Here is a 13,197-nt window from a genome sequence, read left to right as displayed (position 1 = left end):
TCGCACGAAGTTGATAGACGCGTTCGACTTGAAGCACCGCTGCAAGCACAGAAGGTATGACATTAAAGTACCGCGAGAGCGCTAAGAGAGCACACATATCCAATGCATTCGAATCGCTCTCGCGGTACCTTGATGCCATACAGGAGATGTCATTCTGTGCAGCGCTGCTTCAAGTCGAAAGCGCCTAATATAACTGCTCTCCCTCTCCCATAACTGCATATACAATATTGATACAAGCCGTGACTGTTTCCTACACGTACATGTTATTTTTCAGCAATAGGAAACCGGGACGTTTGGTCACCCTGTGTGTGTGTGTTCTTGTAGGTTTATAAATATCTGAAATCGGTATTACAATGTAAACATGGTTTGTGAGGACAATTCCTGTGCCCTCGTAAACCAAATGGCTTTAAAAAAATTTCCGTAATGGATAGAGGTAGTGTATGGGGATATACAGTATAGAATACCGTTACGTCTATGGAGAGTCCCTGTAAACTACATAATGCGTGTGTGAGAGAGAGAGAGAGAGAGAGAGAGAGAGAGAGAGAGAGAGCGCGAGAGAGAGAGAACTAAAAAGCATGGTACACGTTGCTAGAAACATCATACAGCGCTCGCTGTTCCTGTCAGACTTCAGCGAGTTTATCCTCCTGGTCAATAGTCCACATTCGCCATGGCTCTGCCCTGTTCGTGTTTCTTCTTCTGTGGTTTTTCTAGTTTGTGATTGGTCAACTTCAGATAAATCAACAAATCGGCTCGTTCAACTGCACACATGTCACGAATTCAAACCGATAGCTCACAAACTTTTTAGACATGTTTAAAAATGATCGGGAGGTCGGGAAGTGCTCGTAAGCCACTCTGCTCGGCTCGTAATTCATCGCAAATGATACGAGCCGCGACCATACGAGCATACGCGATTTCCACACGATTGAAAAAAAATCGCATGCGAACTCGTACGACAGCAAAAAACGCACCGTGTACGCCCGCCTTTAGTCACAATGCGAAGGCTGAGGTTCCTTTCTTCACAGATGTTTAATGCACTCATCGATATAGATGCCTAACATAGACAGCGACATCAACATCAACACAGTAGAATTGAGTAAAAAGGACAAAATATACAACAAACACCAGTCACACATTCAGTTACATGTAAAACACACATCACATTAAACTCGTAAATAAACAGAAAATACATCCACATACCACTTTTGCCTGCTTGTGTGCTAAGAGATGATTATATCTTGGAAGATTCTTGATCAGATGACTTACGATTATACAGAAAAACACCTTTAAATTTTGCGATGATTAATTACATCGTTCCATCTCTTCATGTGGATGACAAAACAGGATGTGACATACAAAAGCATGTTGGGAATAAAATAAAATATAATCAAGAAACTCTTAGAAAGATTCAATCTTGCTCAAATAAACAACAGTTGAGTATATAAATCACAATAAACATGAAAAAATAAACTAAATATAAAATTATACAAAATGAACTAATCAAAAGTAGATTAAGTAAATTAGTGCTGAAGTACACAAGCGCCATCTAGAGGAAAAATATACATCAACTCCCTTTGTGACAGAAAATAGAAACTTTGAGGCAGCAATTACAGTACACTAACCATCGCTTGAGTAGGAGCCTCCACTTGTTGTACACACACGTCGAGACACTAGGGGCAGCAAAGAGCTGAGAGCTCTGAAGTTCCCAATCTGAGAGGTGAATTCATTTTGAGGAGGAGAGGCAATGAGATTCAGCTCAGTTGGATCTGCACTCTTAATACCTGAGAAATGCCAAGATAGAAAAAAAAGCAACCATAAAATTTTTTAAATCTTTTTTTATTTAACTTTTAATCTGTCTACAGCCCACAGCATAATCAACTTATAATGGTGGCTAAATACTCTACATAACACATTTCTTACCCACTGCAAATACTTTGACTCCGAGACTACGTAGTTTTTGAGAAGGCTCCTGCACACTGTCCTGAGATTTACCATCAGTAATGAGAATAGTGATCTGAAACAATGAAAGAAAGTCTGACGAGTCAATAAAGTATATGCTAAACTTAAGTATTATTTTATACACCGAATGAATGAACAGTTTGGGGTCAGTGGGATTTCTTTTAATGTTTCTGAATGTAGTCTCTTATAGTCACCCAGGCTGCATTTATTTGATTAATAATACAGTAAAAACAGTAATATTGTGAAATATTACAATTAAAAATAACTTTTTATATTTTAATACATTTTAAAATGTAATTTATTCCTGTGGTGACTTTTAAGCAGTCTTTTTACTCCAGTCTTCAGTGCCACATGATCTTTTAGAAGTAATTTTAATATGTAATTTGTTATTCAAAAAAACATTTCTTCTTTTTATCAATTTTGAAAACAGATCTGTTGACTAATATTTCTGTGTAAACTGTGAAACAATTTAATCAGGATTCTTCGATAAACAGAAATATCAAAAGAATAGCATTTTGTTTTTTCGAAAATTTTAATATTTTATAAAAAATTTTTACTGTAATGGTTGATCAATTTAATTTAGTGATCAATTCAAAACTTTTGAAAAATAGTGTGCATAGTGTGCAAATGCTAAGTAAGTGCTTGTTGATTGCAAAATTCATGACACACAATGTGTTGTAATATCCAGCTCACCTTGGGTACATCTCTGATAGAGGCAGGGCTGAAGAAGTTGTCTGCGATGTATTTGAGGCCAGCTCCAGTCCGCGTGTTTCCACCTTTATAGTTGATATTCTCTATGGCAGTTATGAGCTCAGTTCCATTCAGGTATGTAGTAAATGTAAACTCCACCCTGAGTATCAAAAAATACACTATGATCTATAATCAACAAAGTAAAAGTTCATATTAAATAAAATATGTGCAGCCCCCTCATCAAACACAAAGACACTGTTTACAATCATATGTTCAATACTGAATATTCAAAGAACTTGAAACCTGCAAACTCCACTTCTGCAAAGCTGTTTACAAAAATAGATTACACAAGATTTTACTTCGAACAACTACAACACAACAATATCAACAACACTACATACTCATCTACTGATTTTTAATAGTTTAATAGTTTTTTTATAGAGTTTACACATTGCTATGATGAGCAAGATGCATCAGACTCAATTCACATCTGGAATGTAGGCCTATCAACTTGCCTATCGACAAGTTTGGCAAATCAAATATCACCTTAACTTATTCAGTTTGTTTAACTCAAAAAATAAGTGCATTTGTATTATCATAACACACCATATGTATTACTTACATACAATATGAGGTGGAAATTTAAGTAAAATGCAGAAACTCTCCCATTCACTCTGCAGGTCTTTTGGCAATGCCCCCAAGCACCTATTTTTTATCTACATAGGTAATATGCATGCAAGTACAGCTCCTGTCTGCTTGGATGGGGAAAGACTATCTTAATTATTATAACTATTATAATTATATTTTATGCACTTCAGCAATATATTTCAAATAAATCAATAAAATCAATAAAAATAAAATAAATCAGCAAAAATAAAATACAATACAAATATGAATTAATTCCTTTTTTATTATTTCTCTGGTAAACATGACTTAAGTACACAGCACATCAATTACTGTATACAAGCACATAAAGTTTCACAGACCTGGCAGTATCGCTGTACTGTATGGTTCCAAAACGGATGCCACTGGGTCCTACCGCTCTGGCAAAGGGTTTGACAATCCCTGCCATGAAATTCTTGACCAATACAAAATTGGCCCGACCAATACTGGATGATCCATCCACCAGGAACACAATGTCTGCTGCAACAACATTACTGCACTGGCCTGTCAACAGGAAAAAATAAACAGTTAATACTGACACAAAGATATAAATATGCAGAATTGTGACCTTTCCACTGTAAAAGAGATATATTTACAAATATTTAGAGTAGAAGTCTTTTAAGTCTGAAAATGTGGGTTTTCATTATTACAAATACAAAATGCTTTCATCAGTGCAGCCAAAATTAGACTAGCGTTAACAAAAATGGGTCAAGCAAAATTATTAACAGTAATAAAAAAAATACAGGAGTGATATTGTTTATTTTCTTCTAAATCCATATTCTTCTTTGCTTAAACTTTAATTATTTTTATTTTGCACATAGACATTTTCTTGAAGGCTAGACAAAACATTTTACTGTGTACCATTGTGTATGTGACAAATAAAACTGTGAACTTAAACTTCAGTTTTTCCATAAACATTTGCATCTGTGGCCTATTCAATTCATGTATTCAGTGAAGGATTAGGAAAGGATCAGGATGAGAAGACACACAGGAAATGACCATTGCCACCCGGACTGCAAAGCCACTTCAAGCAAACAAAACATCTGGGCCCATTTATTCAGCAGCTGGTGTCCCATCTCTACTTTACACAGTTGTATCAATGACTCTGTGTGACTCACCGGCTACATGAATTAATGCCCTTAAGGTAACAAACTAATTAACTTTCTGTGTTTGATTCGATCACTGCATTTTGATAGGGCATGATGGGAAACAGCCAGAATGAGAACTGCATGTTTTGTTTTGTTTTAATCTGTATTGGATTTATCTGTACTGATTTATATTACATACTGCATGCCAATCTAGGTGTGTGTTAGTGGATAAAAATGCATAAAATATAATTATAATAGTTATAATAATTAATTAAAATAAGTGAAAGTTATTATAATGCTACAATAATTTGATTTTCATTCAAACAGACTTTTTGAAGTGATTAATGAACATTCTTTTTCATACTGTACTGTTAGAATGCTAACAACTGATTTTTTTTAGTGTGTTTTATTTAATCTCTTCAAATAGTATACATTTTTTTATATCTGCCATTTTTCGGTTGTTGGCCATAACATGAAAATATATCAACAACTTATCAGTATCAGTTACAATTAAATAATAATGTTGAAATATTATTTAATAATACAAATAATGATAATAATGTGCTGAACTATGTGTGTTTAAGGTAAACAAGTAATAAAATATATCATTTTAAGCAATGTAACTAATACTACTTTGTTTTTCATTCAAACAGACTTATTTCTTTAGGCAATTTTGAAATGACTAATAAATCTTTTTTTACTTCTTAGTGTTTATTATTTATAATTTTTTAAATAGTATACTGTACATTTTTAATACTGGACTTTTTTGTTTTTTGACCATAACATGAAAATTTATAATTGGTATATCAGTATAAAGTCCATTATTTAAAAATATTGATAAAATAATGAATTTAAAATAAATTAATTAAATAAATGCTAAAACATAAAATAATGTTTATGATGTTAAAGATTAACTTAACTCTGATATTGTGACTTTCTTACATGCCTCAAACTAGTTTACAGATGTCTTCAATTTCATCAAAGAGGAAATATTCAGTGAACTGATATTGCAATATGAAATATGCTAAATGAAAACTGCACACGCTGCAGATAAATTAATATAGCTCCACTATACATGTTAATTTGAATGGCACTTCCTGAAATAGTACATTACTCTTTACCTTGAGCTGTAGACCGTGATGGGAGAAACAGCAACACAGCAAACAGCACTGCGGTCCACTGCAGCAGGCACCCCATTTTCAAATCCTACACATAATGACACACAAGAATAGAACAATATGTGTGTAAAAATGGTAATCTAAACCAAAAATCTATTATTCTGTTAGCACTGTTTCTGTACTGTTTTCAGCTTAAGTAGCAGTAACATAATGTTCCTCCTCCGGGTGAACTGAGTGCCCAGATACCATAAACATCTGAGCATGCTGAGCATTTGCATGCTTTACACATTACACAGATACGGTCTTACACAAGCACTTTTACTACTTTTTTGAATGTAATTTTTCATGAGGGAAAATATGTGGGATTTTGCTGTTCCTTTTCAACGGAAGTAGTCTAAACATGAATGATGAGTCAGTTTTGTGCTTTCACATATATTATTTTAAAAATATATTTCCAGCAGACTGGTCTGTTTTTGATTTTATAAAGAGAGGAAATCGTGGTCCACATTTGGAGCCAGACTGGTCTGCACTCAACAATGACTGCTCTGAAAAATGGCCCGATTAAAAACAAGGTTAAAAACTCACAAACAAACAGAGATGCACATAAAACACCGGCCATAAATCGGAACCGGACGGTTTAGGATGATGCATTAGGATGATTATTTTTATTTTACCTTAAAATTACATTGACTTAATTTGATTTAAAAATGACCTGCTGTAGCACACTGAAAAAAAAAGTGTTTCATTTATTCAGTTAAAAAAATTTAGGGTAATGATTCACTTCTATTTCTTTTAACTTGAGCCAATAGTTATTTTTCATTTGCTCAAGTAAAAAAAATATAGATGTGAATCATTATCCTAATTTTTTTTATTTTTTTATCTTTGTTTTATTTGCACCAACTTTATTTGATTTTAACATTTTGGAATAATTTATATATCATACTTTTATTTAGTTTCACTGGTAAATACCTTTTTTATTTTTTTTTATCAAATTTAAAAACTAAAACAAATACTGAATGCTGATTAAGAAACATCTTATTGAGCTTTTCCTCAATATTGGACTGTAGAATTATGCAGTTATTGCCTTTAATTTCACATGGTTACAGTTTATCTTTTCATTTAAGGCCAGTTCTATATAGTTTCAACCCAATTCAAAAACAAAAGCTAAATGCTGATGTCTGTACAATCTATGTTTGTATTGAATGTAGGCTACTTACTGTGCAGTTACTGCCGTTAATTTCAGATGGTTCAGTTTTTATTTTCAATAGCCAAAAGCCAGTTTGGCCTATTAAATACCACATGAACATCTTGTTTATGTATACTTTCCTTCTTTCTTGTTTGTTGCTTAAAGAAAAAAAATCGGAAATCGGTATCGGAATCGGCCAGTTTGCTTGTAAAAAAATGGTATCGAAATCGGCCATGAAAAATCATGACCGGTGGATCCCTATAACTAAGTATGTACAGATTTTTATATATATTTTCTATATTTTCTTCTTTGTGAAGACTTTTAATTGGCAATTAAACTTGGTTTTCAAATCTCAAAATGCCACTATGTTAATTTTTTTAAACCACTTTAAAAATACCCAGACTCCAAAAAACCTTAAAGCACTGTAAAAGACATGTCTGTCCGGAACACACATAAATACACAGACAAACAGGCTAAACATGCATCTAAACAATCAAACTTCCCCCATAAGCACATGTGGGACTTTTTGTGCACTTTATTTTCAGCTGAGTGAACTTGTCCAATGACATGATCCTTTTTTTTGTGCCATTAATTAAATTATATGACGTTAACAACAGTTTGCTTAATCCTTTATGGCAATAAAAACATAAGTAGAAGCATACAGACAGAATATGGTATTCTACACAATATATAATAGGGTCACATTATTGATTATTGTGAATATTCATATAAACCATGGAACCATTTAGTTGCTTTTCTACATATGAGTCAAAATAAAAATGATTTTTCTTGATTTCATATTTGCCCATTTAACGCTCTCCCTCTCTGTCTCTGTTTCTCTCAGTGTTGTTTGCATTAATTATAAGGACACCGACCGTCATCATTATGTGATTCATAAAAGGGTAATTATAGCATTTATAAGTATCTTGACTGAACCACATTTGAGTATGAACTGCCAGATTGTCTACATCAGTCTCTCCCTTCCTCCATCTACACACTGTTCATTCCGTTACTCTTGCTGTTACACCTGTGGTTGCACAGAATTTTTTAAGGTGGCATCATTGCACACCTGGGGTCAAGAAAGCATTGCAATGGAGCCATATTTCAATGCAATACTTTTATTATTACATGCAATAGCATATGTTTGCTTCTTTGTTTGTGAACCCAGTTCAGTCCTAGGGCTGTCAACAAATATTCTAAATTCTAATATATATTCGAATAGTTTTTAAAAAACGAATTTCGAAGGTGAAAATTAATATTCAAATAAAAAAAAAAATGTGGAAAAAACGCCCACGGTAGCAGAGGCGTGGCTGTCTGCTTTGCGAGTGGGCGCGCTAGCGTGCCTGAGGGTTCAGGGACAGGTCACAGCCTCACAGGAGTCGCACTGTGTCTGGCACAGCATCACTGCTGAAAGTTGACGCGTCTTCATGGAAGATGCCAGCAAGTGCAGAGCCCAACTCGACCGCAGCAAAGAAAGCGAGGTAAAATTGTTGACCCGCGAGATAAAGTTGTATGCAAGCTATTTAAGATACAGTTAGCATACCATTCAACCATGAGGTTACATCTCAAAAATGTGCACCCAAATGAGCATGGCATAATGTGTTGAACTCCAGCTAATCAGTCACGTCTTGACACTTAACATTACTTTGCATCGCCCGCCACAAGCTCTTTGTCTGCAACATGACAAGAGGCCATAACGGATAAATTAATTTCGTTCATTTGTAAGGACATGAGACCGATCAGTGTCGTGGATGGGGCACGCTTCGGGGAGTTCTGTCCAGCAATGGAAGCAAGGTTTGATTATTTATCATTTCATGTCAAGGAAAAGTTCCATGTTTACCACAGCACAGCTCGCTCTGAGCATTCAATGCCAGTTCTATATGCTGTAAAACTTAAATTAATATTAATAATATTTGTATCAATCACTGAATGAAGCCTGCTATATTTGGGACAGAATTCGCGACCTTAAATTGCTTGCACAAAACTCTTGATCAGCACTGAAAGATGTGTTTGTTCATTTAAACCGTTATGCGCAGAGAGGGTGAGAGAGCGTGAGGTCTGCAGTCTTGGCCATTAGTTGATTTCCTTGTTTTTGTGTAGGTAATACGTTGTCAAATATGTTTAAACTTAAATAGACTACCTATAAAAGTAGTTATGTCTCTTTGTATTATTTTGTACTGTTATTGACGTAATGCGCGTCATTGACAACATGCGCCACCAGATGTTCGAATAATTCGAAAATTCTGGGTTTTTTTAGAGGGAATATTCGAATGTCATTTTTGAGCAATTTTGACAGCCCTATTCAGTCCTGACTTTTTCAAACAATATAAAAGGCTTTTTACAGTGTGGCTAAACAAAAAAGTCTGAGGAATTAGAGAGACATTCTTGAGCTCTATAAAGTGGATGCTGGGAGAAGACTTTTATGACTGTTATGACAGATGTTTTTTGACTGATGTTTTTACGGTATCCAACCATGTATCCATCATTTGTAGTACAAAAAAAAACTTTATTCTCTATTCTTTTGAAGAGGTTACAGTCAAATTACTATTTATAAAACGTTATGCTTACTGAAGCCTCCTTACTGAAAATGGGAAACTTGTAGTATAGCGAGTAAAAACATATCCTTAAAGGCTATAACTGAAAAATGAAAAGACTTGTCTTATTTACTCACACACTTATGTCATTATAAGCATATGGTTTTCTTTCTTATGCAGAAATTGACCTCATAACACCACCTAACACCCAAGCAGGGACATTACCGATGTAGTCAGCTTGAACATGGATTTTGCAATGCTGCTGACAACTAATTAGTCTATGATTGAATGTTCTTTTTTTAGTTGAACTACCCCTTTTGGCATTTGCATGCATGTGAGCTATATCTAATGTTATAGAGCTGAATTTCTATGTCTGAACAGCACTTGCTGTTCTGCAGGTAAGTCTACTCAAACTTTTAATCATTCTAAAATACAGATTCAGAATGATAATGTTTTATACATGGTACCCATTTTTGATATTGTCATGTTGGCCAATTTTTGGCCAGTTTATTTTTAACAAGAGATTTGTTGTGTGTGTTATTCTAATTTCTCCCTCTAAATTGATGCTTCATGTGTGAGCCAAAACCTTCAAATTTCAAACAGTTTTAGAAAAAGGAAAAGTTCATGGCCAGGAGAAGATGTCCCAAAAGGAACAGGAATGAAATTAAAAACATTCCTCCCCTGACATGATGACTAGAGTTCATCCTCAAAATATTAAATAATGAGAGGTCACTACTTCAGCACATAAAAGGAAAGTGGCTGTCTGCTGGTCACACTGCCAACTATTTCATTACAGTCTCTCCCCTACACAACAGAACAGAAAAAATAATAGAAAGAAATAAGAGGACAAGAAAATAAAAACAAACAGATCTTCTTGTTGGGGGGGGGGGGGGTGCATTTCAAAAGAAAGAAAGAAAACAATCTGACTCTGACCAAAACACAGACAAAATATTTACTGGATTAATTGAGACAGTGCGTATTTAAGTCTGAGGGAAAAATGAATAGATAAACCATTAGCCAAAATAATTGTAAAAAATTATAATGCATGGGGAAGTGCATGTATCGTCGTTTAGGAATTTGTGTTTTTTTAGCTACCAGTAAAAATCTACATTTTAATAAACACATTTTATTTTTAAATCTATTCTATTCCCCAAGAATTAGTGTAGAACATTGTGCTGTTCTGAAACACATGCCTTCTATAAATATGAGTATCCAGATACAGACAAGGCATTTCCATTCACATGCTTGAATTCACATGCTATATGTATTACAGTCTAATCAGGAAACAAAGAAGCTATGGAGACTGGCACGCAGATGTTACTGGTTATGTGCCCCAAACCAAACGCTTTCTACTGTATAGTGAAGCAGTATATTGACATTAAAATTGCTGAGCAAGAAATCGGCAAACACGTGTACACTTTAAGGTGCTGATTATTTAGAATTGTCCTTGAAATGATTTCAGAATGTCTTGAAAGTCTTGGCTTAGTAAGAAGAAGGAAATCTTGAGTGAAAAGTCTACAGAGCATTCCAGATGTTCTCAATAATGACATCCATACTATACTCTCTTATACAAGAAGAAAAGCCCAGACACTAACATTCACAGTCTGACACTGTAGTCACTCAACACAAGCAACTCCTCAGCCATGCTTGCATGCTCAACAGGTGTCCACGGTAACCTAGACACTCCAGCCCTGCCTACTGAATGTGACATATCCAAAGTGACGAATCACACAAGTTCAACCAAGGTCATGCCCCGCCCCCCTCTGCCTGAACATGCAGTTTGGAAATGTTATTATGCTGATGTAGAAATATTGCTTTTCCACTTTCATCACATAATCACCTCATCGTTTTCTTTTTTCACCATAGAGCATTCTTTATAAAAATGGGAACAGGTGCACATGTGGTCAAATCATGAACCGGATTTATGTTGTGATTTTTTTTTTCATCTTGTTTCTGATCTGTACTCTCTCTACTGTTTTAGTTCCTTGTGACCTGCAGGATTTAAATAAACATACACATGTAATGTCAGGTAGCCTAAATGATAATGAGTTTGTTACACCGGAGCCAAGGACACCCCAAGCAGTTTTATATAAATAAAATATGTAATTATGCAGTGATTATGTTTTAACACATCTCATGGGCTGAAGTATGTGAAGCATATCTGTTCTATCAAATAATAAGAATTGTGATATTTTGCAAGATAAAGCTTGCATCATGCCAGTAATCAGTAATTTGTATCAGACCTGCATCACTTTACATGGCATACTTTATGATTTTGCACCTTTAAGCTGCATTAACCATAAACCGTAAGGTAAGCTGACATTCCATAGCTCTTAGAATTACTTACATAAATCATTATTGCTTCAAACTCAAGAGTCACCACTCTGTCCGGACACCTCTCTCTTCCCAAGCCTAAAGCACTTTATCACTGACCCTAGAGAACTCTGTTACTGACCTCAGGCTGTTGTTTTACTGAAATTATAACTGATCTCAAAGCATTGAATTGCTGGCCCTGTAGCATTCTATAACTGATTTGAGCACAGAATCACTAGTTCACAAACTCTTTGACTCCAAGAAAGAACCCCACACTGTCATAAACAATAATCAATCGCCCCATGACTTTTCCAGATTTTGTTAATAAATCACAATTTGTACCCAATAAAGTATTTCTAAACTAGAAACTAAACTAGAAAAATCTATATTCATTATAAAATGCTCAGTGAGATTTGAGATGTTTTAAAATGCACTAATTTAAACAAGCTTATTTTAATATCTGTCTAATATATATATATATATATATATAATTATATAGTCATCTTTAGGCCCCTTTGAACCTTTACTGAGGCCCCCTAGTGGGCCCCGCCCTAAAATGATTTAAAATAATTAAAATCTGGCTTAATTAAAAAGTTAACTATGAACTTGTAAACAGACATTATATTTATTATTTCAAATTTACTCCATCAGCAACTGTTGTTTTTTATGGAATAACATAGAGGTGCTCTAAATTTTGGAATTCAGATTAGCCTGGTTAATTATTTTCATTTATTGACCACTTTTCTGTTAATAAAAAAAAACAATACGCTTCTGTATCATAACACGAGATAAAATATCTAAGCCTACATGGTCGGTCTTTGAATACGGTTTCGGAGAACGGGGGACAATGGAGGTCAAAAGGTAACTTTTAGAGAATTTCTGCCCTAAAGCGCCGTAAAACTGACAGCGCTCTATAACTGATCCTAAATCAGTCCCAATCAGCGACCCCTACAGCGTTATAGCCTATTGCTGAACAGAATTCCATCACTGACTCCAGACTCTCTAACACTAATAATAGTGCGCTTCGTTAATTTAAACACAAACGGACGTCTACTTACCGCTCAAAACGGGTCACCAAGGCAAAGCAGTCAACGACGTTTTCTTAATCATGCATGATCTGACAAATTCCCTTCAATGAGTCTGTATTTGTCCGAGGAATTACGCGAAAATAACTTAGTTTTATCAAACTGCTCCTGCGCAATGCGCGTGCATCTGCCGATGGACTTTCCCTCCTCAAAACGATGCAGCCTGCAAAACTCCTCTAATTGACTACGAGCAGAGGAACAAAGTCATATCTCCTTGGTTGTGCTGTTTGCTGCAGTGAAAGTAACTGCAGCCCGGACTTGTTCAGACGCCCGCAGCTAACTTAAAGATCATCCCTAGACATTCACTCTCTTCTCAGTATAGTCTTTCAGAAGTGTGCGTGAGCCACCCGCCTTCCCACAAAGACAGCCAATCAAATCACGAGTTAGCGGTGCTCGCGCGCTTATGCTTTTGCTGGAGGCCTACCTGCACAGGTAAATTGTACGTTCATAATCAAATGTGTTATTTTTCCCTGCTGCCGACACATTACAGCGTCTGATACAGTATAAATAGAATAAGCGGGACACACTTCTAATTTATATTTGTCATATAACAATCGTTTCTGT

The 13,197-nt window shown here is 35.1% G+C and overlaps 1 protein-coding gene across 1 annotated transcript in view; it reads right to left on the bottom strand.

Moving 5' to 3' along the window:
* The window catches only part of LOC132152286 (collagen alpha-1(VII) chain-like), an 81,908-nt gene extending 68,952 nt beyond the window's left edge, over positions 1-12,956 (bottom strand). Inside the window, exons 1-6 of the mRNA XM_059561088.1 lie at positions 12,607-12,956; positions 5,519-5,603; positions 3,633-3,813; positions 2,650-2,806; positions 1,918-2,011; positions 1,620-1,778 (exon numbers count right to left, since the gene is read on the bottom strand). Coding sequence (XP_059417071.1) covers positions 1,620-1,778; positions 1,918-2,011; positions 2,650-2,806; positions 3,633-3,813; positions 5,519-5,594 — 667 coding nt within the window. The 5' untranslated portion in view covers positions 5,595-5,603; positions 12,607-12,956. The remainder of the gene's footprint in view (positions 1-1,619; positions 1,779-1,917; positions 2,012-2,649; positions 2,807-3,632; positions 3,814-5,518; positions 5,604-12,606) is intronic.
* Positions 12,957-13,197: the final 241 nt, after the last annotated feature.

The sequence above is a fragment of the Carassius carassius genome, chromosome 10 (assembly GCF_963082965.1).
Source record: "Carassius carassius chromosome 10, fCarCar2.1, whole genome shotgun sequence".
Lineage (NCBI taxonomy): Eukaryota > Metazoa > Chordata > Actinopteri > Cypriniformes > Cyprinidae > Carassius > Carassius carassius.
The sequence above is the reverse complement of the archived record's forward strand: the minus strand, read 5'-3'. Positions and strand labels throughout refer to the sequence as shown.